General features: G+C 37.5%; 1 protein-coding gene across 3 annotated transcripts in view; it reads right to left on the reverse strand.

The window, feature by feature from the left end:
* ankrd6b (ankyrin repeat domain 6b) overlaps window positions 1–21,730 on the reverse strand; it is a 119,027-nt gene that overhangs the window by 45,115 nt on the left and 52,182 nt on the right. For 2 of the 3 annotated variants that reach the window (XM_088089465.1, XM_088089464.1), the window contains exon 15: window positions 21,420–21,720. In XM_088089465.1, coding sequence (XP_087945591.1) covers window positions 21,420–21,720 — 301 coding nt within the window. The remainder of the gene's footprint in view (window positions 1–21,419; window positions 21,721–21,730) is intronic. The other variant, XM_088089466.1, reaches the window with a different exon arrangement.

The raw sequence follows: 21,730 nt of genomic DNA on the forward strand, positions 1-21,730 counted from the left end.
TTTGCCTTACTATAGTCTTGGATTTTTGGTCATACTTTCGACATGCCAAATTATGCAGTTTTTGGCTCTTTTTGCAACTTTCTTTGCTATGGCATGTCTTGGCAGGCTATTCTTACTGTTTCCAGCTGTTTTCAACAGTTTTTGGGACATGTCAAATTTTGGCATTTTGCCTTACTATAGTCTTGGATTTTTGGTCATACTTTCAACATGCCAAAATATGGTGTTCTTGGCTCTTTTTGCAACTTTCTTTGCTATGACGTGTCTTGGCACGATATTCCAAGCTTTTTCCAGCTTTTTTAAACAATTTTTGGGACATGTCAAATTTCGACATTTTTGACTTTCTATAGTCTTGCATTTTTGGTCATACTTTCAACATGTCAAATTATGCAGTTTTTGGCTCTTTTTGCAACTTTCTTTGCTATGGCGTGTCTTGGCAGGCTATTCTAAGCTGTTTCCAGCTGTTTTCAACAGTTTTTGGGACATGTCAAATTTTGGCATTTTTGCCTTACTATAGTCTTGGATTTTTGGTCATACTTTCGACATGCCAAATTATGCTGTTTTTGGCTCTTTTTGCAACTTTCTTTGCTATGGCGAGTCTTGGCAGGCTATTATGCACTGTTTCCAGCTGTTTTCAACAGTTTTTGGGACATGTCAAATTTTGGCATTTTTGCCTTACTATAGTCTTGGATTTTTGGTCATACTTTCAACATGCCAAATTATGCTGTTTTTGGCTCTTTTGCAACTTTCTTTGCTATGGCGTGTCTTGGCAGGCTATTATATCGCTGTTTCCAGCTGTTTTCAACAGTTTTTGGGACATGTCAAATTTTGGCATTTTTGCCTTACTTTTGTCTTGGATTTTTGGTCATACTTTCAACATGCCAAATTATGCTGTTTTTGGCTCTTTTGCAACTTTCTTTGCTATGGCGTGTCTTGGCAGGCTATTATACGCTGTTTCCAGCTGTTTTCAACAGTTTTTGGGACATGTCAAATTTTGGCATTTTTGCCTTACTATAGTCTTGGATTTTTGGTCATACTTTCAACATGTCAAATTATGCTGTTTTTGGCTCTTTTTGCAACTTTCTTTGCTATGGCGTGTCTTGGCAGGCTATTATACGCTGTTTCCAGCTGTTTTCAACAGTTTTTGGGACATGTCAAATTTTGGCATTTTTGCCTTACTATAGTCTTGGATTTTTGGTCATACTTTCGACATGCCAAATTATGCAGTTTTTGGCTCTTTTTGCAACTTTCTTTGCTATGGCATGTCTTGGCAGGCTATTCTAAGCTGTTTCCAGCTGTTTTCAACAGTTTTTGGGACATGTCAAATTTTGGCATTTTGCCTTACTATAGTCTTGGATTTTTGGTCATACTTTCAACATGCCAAATTATGCTGTTTTTGGCTCTTTTGCAACTTTCTTTGCTATGGCGTGTCTTGGCAGGCTATTATATCGCTGTTTCCAGCTGTTTTCAACAGTTTTTGGGACATGTCAAATTTTGGCATTTTGCCTTACTATAGTCTTGGATTTTTGGTCATTTTTCAACATGCCAAATTATGCTGTTTTGGCTCTTTTTGCAACTTTCTTTGCTATGGCGTGTCTTGGCAGGCTATTATACGCTGTTTCCAGCTGTTTTCAACAGTTTTTGGGACATGTCAAATTTTGGCATTTTTGCCTTACTATAGTCTTGGATTTTTGGTCATACTTTCAACATGTCAAATGATGCTGTTTTTGGCTCTTTTGCAACTTTCTTTGCTATGGCGTGTCTTGGCAGGCTATTATCGCTGTTTCCAGCTGTTTTCAACAGTTTTTGGGACATGTCAAATTTTGGCATTTTTGCCTTACTATAGTCTTGGATTTTTGGTCATACTTTCAACATGTCAAATTATGCTGTTTTTGGCTCTTTTTGCAACTTTCTTTGCTATGGCGAGTCTTGGCAGGCTATTATGCACTGTTTCCAGCTGTTTTCAACAGTTTTTGGGACATGTCAAATTTTGGCATTTTTGCCTTACTATAGTCTTGGATTTTTGGTCATACTTTCGACATGCCAAATTATGCAGTTTTTGGCTCTTTTTGCAACTTTCTTTGCTATGGCGTGTCTTGGCAGGCTATTATACGCTGTTTCCAGCTGTTTTCAACAGTTTTTGGGACATGTCAAATTTTGGCATTTTGCCTTACTATAGTCTTGGATTTTTGGTCATACTTTCAACATGTCAAATTATGCTGTTTTGGCTCTTTTGCAACTTTCTTTGCTATGGCGTAGTCTTGGCAGGCTATTATATCGCTGTTTCCAGCTGTTTTCAACAGTTTTTGGGACATGTCAAATTTTGGCATTTTTGCCTTACTATAGTCTTGGATTTTTGGTCATACTTTCAACATGTCAAATTATGCTGTTTTTGGCTCTTTTTGCAACTTTCTTTGCTATGGCGTGTCTTGGCAGGCTATTCTTAGCTGTTTCCAGCTGTTTTCAACAGTTTTTGGGACATGTCAAATTTTGGCATTTTTGCCTTACTATAGTCTTGGATTTTTGGTCATACTTTCAACATGTCAAATTATGCTGTTTTTGGCTCTTTTTGCAACTTTCTTTGCTATGGCGAGTCTTGGCAGGCTATTATACGCTGTTTCCAGCTGTTTTCAACAGTTTTTGGGACATGTCAAATTTTGGCATTTTTGCCTTACTATAGTCTTGGATTTTTGGTCATACTTTCGACATGCCAAATTATGCAGTTTTTGGCTCTTTTTGCAACTTTCTTTGCTATGGCATGTCTTGGCAGGCTATTATATCGCTGTTTCCAGCTGTTTTCAACAGTTTTTGGGACATGTCAAATTTTGGCATTTTGCCTTACTATAGTCTTGGATTTTTGGTCATACTTTCAACATGCCAAATTATGCTGTTTTTGGCTCTTTTGCAACTTTCTTTGCTATGGCGTGTCTTGGCAGGCTATCATACGCTGTTTCCAGCTGTTTTCAACAGTTTTTGGGACATGTCAAATTTTGGCATTTTTGCCTTACTATAGTCTTGGATTTTTGGTCATACTTTCGACATGCCAAATTATGCTGTTTTTGGCTCTTTTTGCAACTTTCTTTGCTATGGCGTGTCTTGGCAGGCTATTCTTAGCTGTTTCCAGCTGTTTTCAACAGTTTTTGGGACATGTCAAATTTTGGCATTTTTGCCTTACTATAGTCTTGGATTTTTGGTCATACTTTCAACATGCCAAATTATGCAGTTTTTGGCTCTTTTTGCAACTTTCTTTGCTTTGGCGAGTCTTGGCAGGCTATCATATACTGTTTCCAGCTGTTTTCAACAGTTTTTGGGACATGTCAAATTTTGGCATTTTTGCCTTACTATAGTCTTGGATTTTTGGTCATTTTTTCAACATGCCAAATTATGCTTTTTTTGGCTCTTTTTGCAACTTTCTTTGCTATGGCGTGTCTTGGCAGGCTATTATACGCTGTTTCCAGCTGTTTTCAACAGTTTTTGGGACATGTCAAATTTTGGCATTTTGCCTTACTATAGTCTTGGATTTTTGGTCATACTTTCGACATGCCAAATTATGCAGTTTTTGGCTCTTTTTGCAACTTTCTTTGCTATGGCATGTCTTGGCAGGCTATTATGCACTGTTTCCAGCTGTTTTCAACAGTTTTTGGGACATGTCAAATTTTGGCATTTTTGCCTTACTATAGTCTTGGATTTTTGGTCATACTTTCAACATGCCAAATTATGCAGTTTTTGGCTCTTTTTGCAACTTTCTTTGCTATGGCATGTCTTGGCAGGCTATTCTAAGCTGTTTCCAGCTGTTTTCAACAGTTTTTGGGACATGTCAAATTTTGGCATTTTTGCCTTACTATAGTCTTGGATTTTTGGTCATACTTTCGACATGCCAAATTATGCTGTTTTTGGCTCTTTTTGCAACTTTCTTTGCTATGGCGTGTCTTGGCAGGCTATTATACGCTGTTTCCAGCTGTTTTCAACAGTTTTTGGGACATGTCAAATTTTGGCATTTTTGCCTTACTATAGTCTTGGATTTTTGGTCATTTTTTCAACATGCCAAATTATGCTGTTTATGGCTCTTTTTGCAACTTTCTTTGCTATGGCGTGTCTTGGCAGGCTATTATACGCTGTTTCCAGCTGTTTTCAACAGTTTTTGGGACATGTCAAATTTTGGCATTTTGCCTTACTATAGTCTTGGATTTTTGGTCATACTTTCGACATGCCAAATTATGCTGTTTTTGGCTCTTTTTGCAACTTTCTTTGCTATGGCGAGTCTTGGCAGGCTATTATACGCTGTTTCCAGCTGTTTTCAACAGTTTTTGGGACATGTCAAATTTTGGCATTTTTGCCTTACTATAGTCTTGGATTTTTGGTCATACTTTCAACATGCCAAATTATGCAGTTTTTGGCTCTTTTTGCAACTTTCTTTGCTATGGCATGTCTTGGCAGGCTATTATACGCTGTTTCCAGCTGTTTTCAACAGTTTTTGGGACATGTCAAATTTTGGCATTTTTGCCTTACTATAGTCTTGGATTTTTGGTCATTTTTCAACATGTCAAATTATGCTGTTTTTGGCTCTTTTTGCAACTTTCTTTGCTATGGCGAGTCTTGGCAGGCTATCATACGCTGTTTCCAGCTGTTTTCAACAGTTTTTGGGACATGTCAAATTTTGGCATTTTTGCCTTACTATAGTCTTGGATTTTTGGTCATACTTTCGACATGTCAAATTATGCTGTTTTTGGCTCTTTTTGCAACTTTCTTTGCTATGGCGTGTCTTGGCAGGCTATTATACGCTGTTTCCAGCTGTTTTCAACAGTTTTTGGGACATGTCAAATTTTGGCATTTTTGCCTTACTATAGTCTTGGATTTTTGGTCATACTTTCAACATGCCAAATTATGCAGTTTTTGGCTCTTTTTGCAACTTTCTTTGCTATGGCGAGTCTTGGCAGGCTATCATACGCTGTTTCCAGCTGTTTTCAACAGTTTTTGGGGAATGTCAAATTTTGGCATTTTGCCTTACTATAGTCTTGGATTTTTGGTCATACTTTCAACATGCCAAATTATGCTGTTTTGGCTCTTTTGCAACTTTCTTTGCTATGGCGAGTCTTGGCAGGCTATTATACGCTGTTTCCAGCTGTTTTCAACAGTTTTTGGGACATGTCAAATTTTGGCATTTTTGCCTTACTATAGTCTTGGATTTTTGGTCATACTTTCGACATGCCAAATTATGCAGTTTTTGGCTCTTTTTGCAACTTTCTTTGCTATGGCGTGTCTTGGCAGGCTATTCTTAGCTGTTTCCAGCTGTTTTCAACAGTTTTTGGGACATGTCAAATTTTGGCATTTTTGCCTTACTATAGTCTTGGAGTTTTGGTCATACTTTCGACATGCCAAATTATGCTGTTTATGGCTCTTTTGCAACTTTCTTTGCTATGGCGTGTCTTGGCAGGCTATTATATCGCTGTTTCCAGCTGTTTTCAACAGTTTTTGGGACATGTTAAATTTTGGCATTTTTGCCTTACTATAGTCTTGGATTTTTGGTCATACTTTCAACATGTCAAATTATGCTGTTTTTGGCTCTTTTTGCAACTTTCTTTGCTATGGCGAGTCTTGGCAGGCTATTATACGCTGTTTCCAGCTGTTTTCAACAGTTTTTGGGACATGTCAAATTTTGGCATTTTTGCCTTACTATAGTCTTGGATTTTTGGTCATACTTTCAACATGTCAAATCATGCTGTTTTTGGCTCTTTTTGCAACTTTCTTTGCTATGGCGAGTCTTGGCAGGCTATTATACGCTGTTTCCAGCTGTTTTCAACAGTTTTTGGGACATGTCAAATTTTGGCATTTTTGCCTTACTATAGTCTTGGATTTTTGGTCATACTTTCGACATGCCAAATTATCGTGTTTTTGGCTCTTTTTGCAACTTTCTTTGCTATGGCGAGTCTTGGCAGGCTATTATGCGCTGTTTCCAGCTGTTTTCAACAGTTTTTGGGACATGTCAAATTTTGGCATTTTTGCCTTACTATAGTCTTGGATTTTTGGTCATTTTTCAACATGCCAAATTATGCAGTTTTGGCTCTTTTTGCAACTTTCTTTGCTATGGCGTGTCTTGGCAGGCTATTATACGCTGTTTCCAGCTGTTTTCAACAGTTTTTGGGACATGTCAAATTTTGGCATTTTTGCCTTACTATAGTCTTGGAGTTTTGGTCATACTTTCGACATGCCAAATTATGCAGTTTTTGGCTCTTTTTGCAACTTTCTTTGCTATGGCGAGTCTTGGCAGGCTATTATACGCTGTTTCCAGCTGTTTTCAACAGTTTTTGGGACATGTCAAATTTTGGCATTTTTGCCTTACTATAGTCTTGGATTTTTGGTCATACTTTCAACATGCCAAATTATGCTGTTTTGGCTCTTTTTGCAACTTTCTTTGCTATGGCGTGTCTTGGCAGGCTATTATACGCTGTTTCCAGCTGTTTTCAACAGTTTTTGGGACATGTCAAATTTTGGCATTTTGCCTTACTATAGTCTTGGATTTTTGGTCATTTTTCAACATGCCAAATTATGCTGTTTTTGGCTCTTTTTGCAACTTTCTTTGCTATGGCGTGTCTTGGCAGGCTATTATCGCTGTTTCCAGCTGTTTTCAACAGTTTTGGGACATGTCAAATTTTGGCATTTTGCCTTACTATAGTCTTGGATTTTTGGTTATACTTTCAACATGTCAAATTATGCTGTTTTTGGCTCTTTTTGCAACTTTCTTTGCTATGGCGTGTCTTGGCAGGCTATTATTAGCTGTTTCCAGCTGTTTTCAACAGTTTTTGGGACATGTCAAATTTTGGCATTTTTGTCTTGGATTTTTGGTCATACTTTCGACATGCCAAATTATGCAGTTTTTGGCTCTTTTTGCAACTTTCTTTGCTATGGCGAGTCTTGGCAGGCTATTATACGCTGTTTCCAGCTGTTTTCAACAGTTTTTGGGACATGTCAAATTTTGGCATTTTGCCTTACTATAGTCTTGGATTTTTGGTCATTTTTCAACATGCCAAATTATGCTGTTTTTGGCTCTTTTTGCAACTTTCTTTGCTATGGCGTAGTCTTGGCAGGCTATTATATCGCTGTTTCCAGCTGTTTTCAACAGTTTTTGGGACATGTCAAATTTTGGCATTTTTGCCTTACTATAGTCTTGGATTTTTGGTCATACTTTCAACATGCCAAATTATGCTGTTTTGGCTCTTTTGCAACTTTCTTTGCTATGGCGTGTCTTGGCAGGCTATTATATCGCTGTTTCCAGCTGTTTTCAACAGTTTTTGGGACATGTCAAATTTTGGCATTTTGCCTTACTATAGTCTTGGATTTTTGGTCATACTTTCAACATGCCAAATTATGCTGTTTTTGGCTCTTTTTGCAACTTTCTTTGCTATGGCATGTCTTGGCAGGCTATTATGCACTGTTTCCAGCTGTTTTCAACAGTTTTTGGGACATGTCAAATTTTGGCATTTTTGCCTTACTATAGTCTTGGATTTTTGGTCATACTTTCGACATGCCAAATTATGCAGTTTTTGGCTCTTTTGCAACTTTCTTTGCTATGGCGTGTCTTGGCAGGCTATTATCGCTGTTTCCAGCTGTTTTCAACAGTTTTTGGGACATGTCAAATTTTGGCATTTTGCCTTACTATAGTCTTGGATTTTTGGTCATACTTTCAACATGCCAAATTATGCAGTTTTTGGCTCTTTTTGCAACTTTCTTTTCTATGGCGTAGTCTTGGCAGGCTATTATCGCTGTTTCCAGCTGTTTTCAACAGTTTTTGGGACATGTCAAATTTTGGCATTTTGCCTTACTATAGTCTTGGATTTTTGGTCATATTTCGACATGCCAAATTATGCAGTTTTTGGCTCTTTTGCAACTTTCTTTGCTATGGCGTGTCTTGGCAGGCTATTATATCGCTGTTTCCAGCTGTTTTCAACAGTTTTTGGGACATGTCAAATTTTGGCATTTTTGCCTTACTATAGTCTTGGATTTTTGGTCATACTTTCAACATGCCAAATTATGCTGTTTATGGCTCTTTTGCAACTTTCTTTGCTATGGCATGTCTTGGCAGGCTATTCTAAGCTGTTTCCAGCTGTTTTCAACAGTTTTTGGGACATGTCAAATTTTGGCATTTTTGCCTTACTATAGTCTTGGATTTTTGGTCATACTTTCAACATGTCAAATGATGCTGTTTTTGGCTCTTTTGCAACTTTCTTTGCTATGGCATGTCTTGGCAGGCTATTATGCACTGTTTCCAGCTGTTTTCAACAGTTTTTGGGACATGTCAAATTTTGGCATTTTTGCCTTACTATAGTCTTGGATTTTTGGTCATACTTTCGACATGCCAAATTATGCTGTTTTTGGCTCTTTTTGCAACTTTCTTTGCTATGGCGAGTCTTGGCAGGCTATTATACGCTGTTTCCAGCTGTTTTCAACAGTTTTTGGGACATGTCAAATTTTGGCATTTTTGCCTTACTATAGTCTTGGATTTTTGGTCATACTTTCAACATGTCAAATTATGCTGTTTTTGGCTCTTTTTGCAACTTTCTTTGCTATGGCGAGTCTTGGCAGGCTATTATACGCTGTTTCCAGCTGTTTTCAACAGTTTTTGGGACATGTCAAATTTTGGCATTTTTGCCTTACTATAGTCTTGGATTTTTGGTAATTTTTTCGACATGCCAAATTATGCAGTTTTTGGCTCTTTTTGCAACTTTCTTTGCTATGGCATGTCTTGGCAGGCTATTCTAAGCTGTTTCCAGCTGTTTTCAACAGTTTTTGGGACATGTCAAATTTTGGCATTTTTGCCTTACTATAGTCTTGGATTTTTGGTCATACTTTCAACATGCCAAATTATCGTGTTTTTGGCTCTTTTTGCAACTTTCTTTGCTATGTCGTGTCTTGGCAGGCTATTCTTAGCTGTTTCCAGCTGTTTTCAACAGTTTTTGGGACATGTCAAATTTTGGCATTTTTGCCTTACTATAGTCTTGGATTTTTGGTCATACTTTCAACATGTCAAATGATGCTGTTTTTGGCTCTTTTTGCAACTTTCTTTGCTATGGCGTGTCTTGGCAGGCTATTATGCACTGTTTCCAGCTGTTTTCAACAGTTTTTGGGACATGTCAAATTTTGGCATTTTTGCCTTACTATAGTCTTGGATTTTTGGTCATACTTTCAACATGTCAAATGATGCTGTTTTTGGCTCTTTTTGCAACTTTCTTTGCTATGGCGAGTCTTGGCAGGCTATTATGCACTGTTTCCAGCTGTTTTCAACAGTTTTTGGGACATGTCAAATTTTGGCATTTTTGCCTTACTATAGTCTTGGATTTTTGGTCATACTTTCGACATGCCAAATTATGCTGTTTTTGGCTCTTTTTGCAACTTTCTTTGCTATGTCGTGTCTTGGCAGGCTATTCTGCGCTGTTTCCAGCTGTTTTCAACAGTTTTTGGGACATGTCAAATTTTGGCATTTTTGCCTTACTATAGTCTTGGATTTTTGGTCATACTTTCAACATGTCAAATTATGCTGTTTTTGGCTCTTTTTGCAACTTTCTTTGCTATGGCGAGTCTTGGCAGGCTATTATGCACTGTTTCCAGCTGTTTTCAACAGTTTTTGGGACATGTCAAATTTTGGCATTTTTGCCTTACTATAGTCTTGGATTTTTGGTCATACTTTCAACATGTCAAATTATGCTGTTTTTGGCTCTTTTTGCAACTTTCTTTGCTATGGCGAGTCTTGGCAGGCTATTATACGCTGTTTCCAGCTGTTTTCAACAGTTTTTGGGACATGTCAAATTTTGTCATATTTGCCTTACTATAGTCTTGGATTTTTGGTCATACTTTCAACATGTCAAATTATGCTGTTTTTGGCTCTTTTTGCAACTTTCTTTGCTATGGCGTGTCTTGGCAGGCTATTATACGCTGTTTCCAGCTGTTTTCAACAGTTTTTGGGACATGTCAAATTTTGGCATTTTTGCCTTACTATAGTCTTGGATTTTTGGTCATTTTTTCAACATGCCAAATTATGCTGTTTTTGGCTCTTTTTGCAACTTTCTTTGCTATGGCGTGTCTTGGCAGTCTATTATACGCTGTTTCCAGCTGTTTTCAACAGTTTTTGGGACATGTCAAATTTTGGCATTTTTGCCTTACTATAGTCTTGGATTTTTGGTCATACTTTCGACATGCCAAATTATGCTGTTTTTGGCTCTTTTTGCAACTTTCTTTGCTATGGCGAGTCTTGGCAGGCTATTATGCACTGTTTCCAGCTGTTTTCAACAGTTTTTGGGACATGTCAAATTTTGGCATTTTTGCCTTACTATAGTCTTGGATTTTTGGTCATACTTTCAACATGTCAAATTATGCTGTTTTTGGCTCTTTTTGCAACTTTCTTTGCTATGGCGTGTCTTGGCAGGCTATTATACGCTGTTTCCAGCTGTTTTCAACAGTTTTTGGGACATGTCAAATTTTGGCATTTTTGCCTTACTATAGTCTTGGATTTTTGGTCATACTTTCAACATGTCAAATTATGCTGTTTTTGGCTCTTTTTGCAACTTTCTTTGCTATGGCGAGTCTTGGCAGGCTATTATACGCTGTTTCCAGCTGTTTTCAACAGTTTTTGGGACATGTCAAATTTTGGCATTTTTGCCTTACTATAGTCTTGGATTTTTGGTCATACTTTCAACATGTCAAATTATGCAGTTTTTGGCTCTTTTTGCAACTTTCTTTGCTATGGCGTGTCTTGGCAGGCTATTATACGCTGTTTCCAGCTGTTTTCAACAGTTTTTGGGACATGTCAAATTTTGGCATTTTTGCCTTACTATAGTCTTGGATTTTTGGTCATACTTTCGACATGCCAAATTATGCAGTTTTTGGCTCTTTTTGCAACTTTCTTTGCTATGGCATGTCTTGGCAGGCTATTCTAAGCTGTTTCCAGCTGTTTTCAACAGTTTTTGGGACATGTCAAATTTTGGCATTTTTGCCTTACTATAGTCTTGGATTTTTGGTCATACTTTCGACATGCCAAATTATGCTGTTTTTGGCTCTTTTTGCAACTTTCTTTGCTATGGCGTGTCTTGGCAGGCTATTATACGCTGTTTCCAGCTGTTTTCAACAGTTTTTGGGACATGTCAAATTTTGGCATTTTTGCCTTACTATAGTCTTGGATTTTTGGTCATACTTTCGACATGCCAAATTATGCTGTTTTTGGCTCTTTTTGCAACTTTCTTTGCTATGGCGAGTCTTGGCAGGCTATTATACGCTGTTTCCAGCTGTTTTCAACAGTTTTTGGGACATGTCAAATTTTGGCATTTTTGCCTTACTATAGTCTTGGATTTTTGGTCATTTTTTCAACATGCCAAATTATGCTGTTTATGGCTCTTTTTGCAACTTTCTTTGCTATGGCGTGTCTTGGCAGGCTATTATACGCTGTTTCCAGCTGTTTTCAACAGTTTTTGGGACATGTCAAATTTTGGCATTTTTGCCTTACTATAGTCTTGGATTTTTGGTCATACTTTCGACATGCCAAATGATGCTGTTTTTGGCTCTTTTTGCAACTTTCTTTGCTATGGCGAGTCTTGGCAGGCTATTATGCACTGTTTCCAGCTGTTTTCAACAGTTTTTGGGACATGTCAAATTTTGGCATTTTTGCCTTACTATAGTCTTGGATTTTTGGTCATACTTTCAACATGTCAAATTATGCCGTTTTTGGGTCTTAAAAACGGCGAGGAAAAGCCAGAAAAGTCAAAATTTAGCATGTCGAAAAAATCGCAGAAAACGCCATAGTATGGTATATCGAAAATTTCAAATTTTGACATGTCATAAAAATGCCTGAAAACAACATATTTTGTCTTGTAGAGATGCCTCATAATATTCAAAATGGAAAAAACGGCCAAGAAAAGCCAAAAATGTCAAAATTTAGCGTGTCGAAAAAATCGCAGAAAAAGCCATTCTAAAGTATGTCAAAAATTTCAAATTTTGATATGTCAAAAAAATGGCTGAAAACAACATATATTAGCTTGTAGAGATGCCTAATAGTATTCAAAGTGGAAAAAAACGGCCAAGAAAAGCCAAAAAAAACAAAATTTGTCATTTTCAAAATATCGCAGAAATTGCCATAGTATAGTATGTCGAAAATTTCAAATTTTGACATGTCATTAAAATGGCTGAAAACAACATATTTCATCTTGTAGATATGCCTAACAGTATTCAAGGGGGAAAAAATGGCCAAGAAAAGCCGAAAATGTCAAAATTTAGCATGTCGAAAAAATCGCAGAAATTGCCATGGTATAGTATGTCTAAAATTTCAAATTTTAACATTTAATGAAAATGGCTGAAAACAACATATTGTAGCTTGCACAGATGCCTAATAGTATTCAAAGTGGAAAAAATGGCCAAGAAAAGCCAAAAAAGTCAAAATTTAGCCTGTCGAAAAAATTGCAGACAACGACATAGTATAGTATGTCAAAAATTTCAAATTCTGACATGTCATAAAAATGGCTGAAAACAACATATTTTAGCTTGTAGGGATGCCGAATAGTATTCAAAGTGGAAAAAACAGCCAAGAAAAGCCAAAAATATCAAAATTTAGCCTGTTGAAAAAATGGCAGAAATTGCCATAGTATAGTATGTCGAGAATTTCAAATTTTGACATGTCATAAAAATGGCTTAAAACAACATATTGTAGCTTGTAGAGATGCCTCATAATATTCAAAATGGAAAAAACGGCCAAGAAAAGCCAAAAATGTCAAAATTTAGCATGTCGAAAAAATCGCAGAAAAAGCCATTCTAAAGTATGTTGAAAATTTCAACTTTTGACATGTCATAAAAATGGCTGAAAACAACATATTTTAGCTTGTAGAGATGCCTAATAGTATTCAAAGTGGAAAAAACGGCCAAGAAAAGCCAAAAATGTCAAAATTTCAAAAACATTTGACATTTTCAATATACTATGGCAAATACTTGCATTTTTTCGACAGGCTAAATTATGACATATTTGGCCTTTACTGGCCTTTTTTGTCCACCTTGAATACTATGACGCCTCCACAGGTTATAATATGTATTTTTCAGCAATATTTATCACGTCAAAATTTGACATTTTCGACATACACTCACCAGCCACTTTATTAGGCACACCTGTCCAACTGCTCGTTAACGCAAATTTCTAATCAGCCAATCACATGGCAGCAACTCAATGCATTTAGGCATGTAGACATGGTCAGGACGATCTGCTGCAGTTCAAACCGAGCATCAGAATGGGGAAGAAAGGTGATTTAAGTGACTTTGAACGTGGCATGGTTGTTGGTGCCCGACGGGCTGGTCTGAGTATTTCAGAAACTGCTGATCTACTGGGATTTTCACACACAACCATCTCTAGGGTTTACAGAGAACGGTCCGAAAAAGAGAAAATATCCAGTGAGCGGCAGTTCTGTGGGTGAAAATGCCTTGTTGATGCCAGAGGTCAGAGAAGAATGGCCAGACTGGTTCGAGCTGATAGAAAGGCAACAGTAACTCAAATAACCACTCGTTACAACCGAGGTATGCAGAAGAGCATCTCTGAACGCACAACACTTTGAACCTTTAGGCAGATGGGCTACAGCAGCAGAAGGCCACACCGGGTGCCACTCCTGTCAGCTAAGAACAGGAAACTGAGGCTACAATTCGCACAGGCTCACCAAAATTGGACAACAGAAGATTGGAAAAACGTTGCCTGGTCTGATGAGTCTTGATTTCTGCTGCGACATTCAGATGGTAGGGTCAGAATTTGGCGTCAACAACATGAAAGCATGGATCCATCCTGCCGTGTATCAACGGTTCAGGCTGGTGGTGGTGGTGTAATGGTGTGGGGGATATTTTCTTGGCACACTTTGGGCCCCCTAGTACCAATTGAGTATCGTTGCAATGCCACAGCCTACCTGAGTATTGTTGCTGACCATGTCCATCCCTTTAAGACCACAGTGTACCCATCTTCTGATGGCTACTTCCAGCAGGATAACGCGCCATGTCATAATGCCCGAATCATTTCAGACTGGTTTCTTGAACATGACAATGAGTTCACTGTACTCAAATGGCCTCCACAGTCACCAGATCTCAATCCAATAGCACAAACAGCACCTTTGGGATGTGGTGGAACGGGAGATTGGCATCATGGATGTGCAGCCGACAAATCTGCAGCAACTGCGTGATGCTGTCATGTCAATATGGACCAAACTTTCTGAGGACTGTTTCCAGTACCTTGTTGAATCTATGCCACGAAGGATTAAGGGGCAGTTCTGAAGGCAAAAGGGGGTCCAACCCGGTACTAGCAAGGTGTACCTAATAAAGTGGCCAGTGAGTGTACTATACTATGGTGTTTTCTGCCATTTTTTCACCATGCTAAATTATTATGTTTTTGGCCTTTTTTTTCCCACTATGTATATAATGACATGTCTCTACAAGTTATAATATGTAATTTTCAGCCATTTTTATGACATGTCAATATTTGACATGTCATAAAAATGGCTGAAAATTTTTGGCTTCATAAGCTATAATATGTAATTTTCATCGCCCGCCTAGGCTCATATTTCTCCTCCACTGCTGTCGAAATGCTGATTCAAGCTTTCATTACATCCAGACTCAACTACTGCAATAGCATACTTTATGGTACATCATTCACAGTCCTCAATACAGAACTCTGCTTCCCACCTTCTCACCAACAACTGCTCCCGTGACCACATCACCCCTGTCCTCCAAAATCTCCACTGACTCTCTGTCCCATACCACATCAAATTAAAAATCCTACTCCTCACCCACAAAGCCGTCAGCCACCTACCCCCCTCCTACTTCACTGACCTCCTTCATCGACACATTTCTTCCCGCAGCCTTCGTTCCTCTGACACCAACCTCCTCTCTCCGCCACTCAGAACCAAGCACCGAACCAGGGGGGAGGGAGCCTTCTCCATTGCAGCCCCCTCCCTCTGGAACTCACACCCCAAAACTATTCAGGACTGCACTGACCCATCCATGTTCAAATCACTGCTCAAGACTCATCTTGTTCAAAAAGCTTTTTAACTGTGATGTGTGTGTTTTTTGATATGCTTGTTATCTTGCTATGTTTTCTTTCTTTCTTTTTGTTTTTCTTGTTGTTGAAACACTTTATCTGTTGTACAGTGTCTTTGAGTTTGTGAAAAGCTCTTTATAAATAAAATGTATTATTATTATTATTATCATTATTTTTCAGCCATTTTTATGACATGTCAAAAATTGACATTTTCGACATACTATACTATGGGTATTTCTGCCATTTTCTTGACATACTTAATTATGAAATTTTTGGCTTTTTCTGGCCTTTTCTTCCACTTTAAATACTGTTACGCATCTCTACAAGCTACAATGTGTTGTTTTTAGCCATTTTTCTAACATACCAAAATTCGACATTTTTGACATATTATACTATGGCATTTTCTGCCATTTTTTCGACATACTTAATTATGAATTTTTTGGCTTTTTCTCACCTTTATCCCCACTTTGAATACTGTTACGCATCTCTACAAGCTACAATATGATGTTATCAGCCATTTTTATGACATCAAAATTTGACAGTTTCAACATACTATACTATGGCGTTTTTTTCCATTTTCTTGATATACTAAATTATTATGTTTTTGGTCAATTTTGGCTTTTTTTTCCATGTTGAATACTATGAGGCATCTCTTTAAGCTACAATGTGTTTTTGTTAGCCATTTTTATGACATGTCAAAATTTGACATTTTCAACATACTATACTATAGGTTTTTTTTCTTCCATTTTCTCAACATACTAAATTATGACATTTTTGGCTTTCTCTGGCGCCTTTTTTTCCACTTCAATACTATTAGGCATCTCTACAAGCTACAATATGTTGTTTTCAGCCATTTTTATGACATGTCAAAATTTTACATTTTCGACATAGTATACTATGGCATTTTCTGCCATTTTCTCGACATACTTAATTATGACACTTCTCACCTTTTTTGGCCTTTTTTTTTAACTTTAAATACTATTAGGCATCTCTACAAGCTACTATATGTTGTTTTCAACCATTTTTTCTGACATATCAAAATTTGACATTTTCAGCATACTATACTATGGCGATTTTTTCCATTTTCTCGACAGGCTAAATTTTGACATTTTTGGCTTTTCTTGGCTGTTTTTTCCACTTTGAATACTTTTAGCCATCTCTACAAGCTACAATATGTTGTTTTCAGCCATTTTTATAACATGTCAAAATTTGACATTTTCAACATTCTATACTATGGCATTTTCGGACATTTTTTCGACATGCTAATTTAGAATGTTTTTGGTCTATTTTGGCCTTTTTTCCCACTTTGAATACTATTAAGCATCTCTACAAGCTACAGTATGTTTATTTTAGCCATTTTTATGACATGTCAAAATTTGACATTTTCGACATACTGTACTATGGCAGGCATGGTGGCGTCGTGGTTAGCACTGATGCCTTACAACAGGTCCCTGGCTCGAAATCCGGTTGGAACGGGGTTCTGTCCGTGGGCGGGGGCCCTTCTGTGTGGGGTTTGCATGTTCTCTCCGTCTCTGCGTGGGTTCTCTCCGGTGCCTCAGGCTTCCTCCCACAGTCCAAAGACATGCAGGTCAGGTTGATTGGTGACTCTAAGTTTCCCTCAGGTGTGACTGTGAGCGTGAACAGTTGTCTGTCTATATGTGTTGGCCCTGACAGTCTGGCAACCTGTCCAGGGTGTACCCCGCCTTCCGCCCGATGACAGCTGGAATAGGCTCCAGCCCCCCTGCGACCCTTACGATCACAAGCGGTTACAGAAAATGACTGACTGACTGACTATACTATGGCATTTTTTGCCATTTTTTCGACATACTAAATGATGACATTTTTGGCTTTTTCTGGCCTTTTTTCCCCACTTTGAATACTATTAGACATCTCTACAAGCAACAATATGTTGTTTTCAGCCTTTTTTTCCCACTTTGTATTTCATGACAAGTCTGTACAATATGTCATTTTTCAGCCATTTTCATGACAAGGAGACAGCCTATGTCTTCCAAAATATGACCAAAAAGTCATAGGATAAAATGTTGTCCAGAATATGAAAAAAGGCATAGTATACTATGTCCTCCAAAATATGACAAAAAAAGTCATAGAATGGTCTGTTGTTAGGAATATTATGTAACAGTCGTATAGTATATATATATATATATATATATATATAGTAGTGTGGTCCAAAATAATACAGAAAAGTCATACTATAGTATGTCGTCCGAAATATGTCCAAAATGTCATTGTATGTCGTCCAAATTATCGGTATATTTTTCAACAACCTATATTTTGTCATTTTTGGCCGTTTTCTTATCATACTATAGCGTGTCTCAAGATGCTATACTAAGTGGTTTTCAGCTGTTTTTTGGACGTCATATTTTGACATTTTTGAGCATACTATACTATGTTGTTTTCAGTCAGTTTTTCAACATGCAATATATTTTGACGTTTTTGGGCTTTTTTCCCCACTTTGAATACTATGACACGTCTCTACGAGCTTTCTTTACGAGTTTTCTTTACAGGTTTTCAACCATTTTTATGAAATGTCAGAATTTGACAATTTTCGACATACTATACTATGGCAATTTCTGCCATTTTTTCAACAGGCTAAATTATTATGTTTTTGGTCTATTCTGGCCTTTTTTTCCACTTTGAATACTTTTAGGCATCTCTACAAGTGTAATATGTAGTTTTTAGCCATTTTTATTGCATGTCAAAATGTGATATTTTTGACATACTATACTATGGCGTTTTCTGCCATTTTTTCGACATGCTAAATTATTATGTTTTGTGTTTTATGTCTTTTTTTTCCACTCTGAATACTATTGCACATCTGTACAAGCTACAATATGTTGTTTTCAGCCATTTCTACGACATCAAATTTTACATTTTGGACATACTATACTATGGCGTCTTCTGCCATTTTTAAGACTTCCTAAATATGACGTTTTTGGCTATTACTGGCCTTTTTGTCAACCTTGAATAATACGATGTGTTTCTACAAGTTATAATATGTAGTTTTGAACCTTATTTTTTTAAAGATTTTTTTTTTGGCATTTTAGCCTTTATTAGATAGGACAGATCAATGGTGGGAAAGGGGGAAAGAGAGTGGGGACAACATGCAGCAAAGGGCCTTGAGTGGGAGTTGAACCTGAGGTTGCTGTGCCATGAACACATGGGGTGCCTGCTTTATCCACTCAGCCACTGATGCCCCAATTCTCAGCCATTTTTATGAAATGGCAGAATTTGACATTTGCGACATACTATACTATGGCAATTTCTGCCATTTTTGTGTTATGTTAAATTTTAATGTTTTTGGCCTTTTTTCCACTTTATATAATATGAAGGGTCTTTATAAGCTATAATATTTAATTTTCAGCCATATTTATGACATGTCAAAAACATTTTCAACATACTATACTATGGCAATTTCAGCCATTTTTTCGACATGCTAAATTAAGAGGTTTTGGGCTTATTTTGGCCTTTTTTCCCACCTTGAATACTATGGCGCCTCTATAAGGTATAATATGTCGTTTTCAGCCATATTTTTGACAGGTCAAAATTTGACATTTTCAACATACTGTACTATGTGTTTTTTGGCCATTTTTTCGACATGCTCAATTATGACGTTTTTGGCCTTTTTTTCCACTATGAATACCATGATGCCTCTCTACAAGGTACTTTTAGCCATTTTTATGACGTCAAATTGTGACATTCTCGACATACTATACTAGGTCATTTTTTGCCATTTTTTCATCATGCTTAATTATGATGTTTCTGGCCCTTTTTACCCACTTCGCAGACTATGAAGGGTTTTTCGACATACTATTCTATGGTCATTTTTTGACATGCTAAATCATGATGTTTTTGGCCTTTTTTTTCCACTTTATATACTATGAAGGGTCTCTACAATTGAACAAACTCATTCAAAACTCACATTGACAACCTTTTTTTTTATAAGATTATGTTTTGGGGGATTTTCCCTTTATTTAATAGGACAGTTGTAGAATAAGAGGAAATGTGGTAGAGGGAGACAGGGAATGATATGCAGCAAAGTGTCACAGGCTGGATTTGAACCCAGGCTGCTGCAAAGGCATCAGTATATGGGGTGCACACTCTAGCAGGTGAGCTAGAGGCTGCCCCAGCTAAAAGCTGCCCGAACACATTGACAACCTTTTTTCTAAGCTGAAACTCAAATTAAACTTCTTTTTCAGAAATAAATCTTGTTTCTCGCTTCAGTCAAGGAAACACTTATTTTTGGCAACATTTTTACCTTTGTTGCATTATGATGATCTGTTTTTTATGAATATACCTGATCATTGCCTAAAGAAGTTAGACACTGTTTACCATTGTGCTTTATGTTTCATTACTGGCTGTGGGTACCGCTTGAACCACTGTACATGTAAGCTGCTGCTAATTGGCCTTCTCTGTCTGTCCGCAGGCTCTCACACTGGTTGTTTTTTATAATAAGTGTCTACTTTGGCTAGTTCTCTCTTATTGATGTACATATATTTGTAAAAACCAGAATCAATATGTATAATATACCTTTTGGTCATATTTTTGACGACTTGGATAACATACTATAGAATGACTTTTCTTTCATTTACAGGACAACATACTATAGTACGTTTTTTATATTTTTGATGACATACTTTAGAATGAGCTTTATGTCATTGTAGAGGACATATTATAGTATGACATATTTGTCAAATTTCTGACAACATTTGGCCTTTTTGTCATATTTTGGAAATACTATAGCATGACTTTTTGGGGAAATTAGATACAACATACTTCTATATGACTTTTTGGTCATATTTTAGACAACATAATTTTGTATGACTTGTCATATTTCAGAGGGTATGCTGTAGGATGACTCTATTGTCACACTTTGGACGACATACTATACTGACTTTTTCATGTCATTCGGGACAACATGCTATAGTATGAGATTTTTATGCATATTTTGACGACAGACAATACTTTGGCTTTTTCATTTCATTTTTTGGACAGCATATGACAATTTGACTTCATATTTTGGCCCACATAGTATTGTAGTAATTTTTGTGTCATAATGTGGACGACCTATTCTACATGACTTTTTTGCCACATTTTGGATGACATGCTATAGTATGACTTTTTGTCATATTTTGGTAAACATACTATACTATGACTTTTTTGTCATATTGTGGAGGACATACTATAGTATGGCTTTTTATGTAATTTTGGTTGGCATATTACAGTATGACCTTTTTGTAATACTTTGGAAAATGTACTACAGTATGACTTTTTTTGTCATATTTCTGATGATATATTACAGAATTACTTTTTTTTTTATCATATTTTGGACGACTTATTATAGTATGACTGGTTGACTGGTGGTAGTATGACAAATTTTAGATGCCATACTACAGTATGACTCCTTCATGCTTTTTTGTACCAAGACCTATAGTGTTTATGCTATTTTGGGTCATATCCTACACCATGACTTTTCTTTTAGCTATTTCAACCGACATACGATACTTTTTTATTGTATTTTGAAAGACATACTGTACTTTTTATGGTATTTTGGACAACAGCAACAGCAATCTTTTTTTTTCTTTTTAGAAAAAAGCAAAAAAGTTTGTTCTGGTTAGAATTCAGAAATTCTTCTGGTAATTTTGTGTTACGATCTCTGCATGTGAGATTCTAATTATCCACTGGGATTCAGTATTCATTCATTCATTGTCCATAACTGCTTGTCCTCGTAAGGGTTGCGGGGGGGCGGGAGCCTATCCCAGCTGTCACTGGGCGAGAGGCGGGGTTAACCCTGGACAGATTATCGCAGGGCCGACACATATAGACAGACAACCTTTCACGCTCACAGTCACACCTACGGCAATTTAGAGTCACCAATCAACCTGAGCTGCATGTCTTTGGACTGTGGGAGAAAGCCGGAGACCCCAGAGAGAACCCACGCAGACACGGAGAGAACATGCAAACTCCGCACAGAAGGGACCCCCACCCAAGGTACAAACTTTGCCCCAACTGGAGCATTCGAACCGGGGACCCTCTTGGCGTCAGCGCTAACCACCACACCACCAAGCCGCCCTCCAAGTTTTTGCATTTGAAAGATCTTTTTAAATATTCTTTGAAAAATAAAAATATTCAGTAAATCAAGACAAATTACTGTTTTTTAAATTAAACTATTCATTTCTGAGGGATATTCGGCTATTAATTGTCTGTTTAAGCATGAATTTCTAGCCTTAAATTGACCAGGTTACTGATGTCTCAAAAAAGATTGAATCAGGAGGGATAAATAACAATTTGTAGATTAAGTGTGTTTGTAATGAAAATGTGCATTAACACATTTGACCAGGTGAGCTGTTTGCTGAGTCCTTACCTGGAGAGCTCTCCACATGAACCACAAAGTAGTGGTTTGCTGAGCTGCCCTCTGCCACACCTTGCTCCCTCCGACTGGAGTCCAAGAGGGCAGAGCTGTCTTGGAGCTCCAAGCACTGGGAGCTGCCTCCCTGGCCGGTGGGCAGGACAGTGAGGCCGGCTCCATCGCCTTCATTCAGCCCCTCGGCGGCAGAGGAGGAGCGCTGCAGCTTGGTGCTACTCGTGTCTCCAGTGAAGTTAAGATCGATATTCTGCAGCTTGGACAAACACCAGCTCTTCAGCTCCCTGACCAGGGATGCCTGCTTAAAGGGC

This window comes from Plectropomus leopardus, chromosome 16 (assembly GCF_026936395.1).
Source record: "Plectropomus leopardus strain MGB_pleo_1.0 chromosome 16, ASM2693639v1, whole genome shotgun sequence".
NCBI lineage: Eukaryota > Metazoa > Chordata > Actinopteri > Perciformes > Serranidae > Plectropomus > Plectropomus leopardus.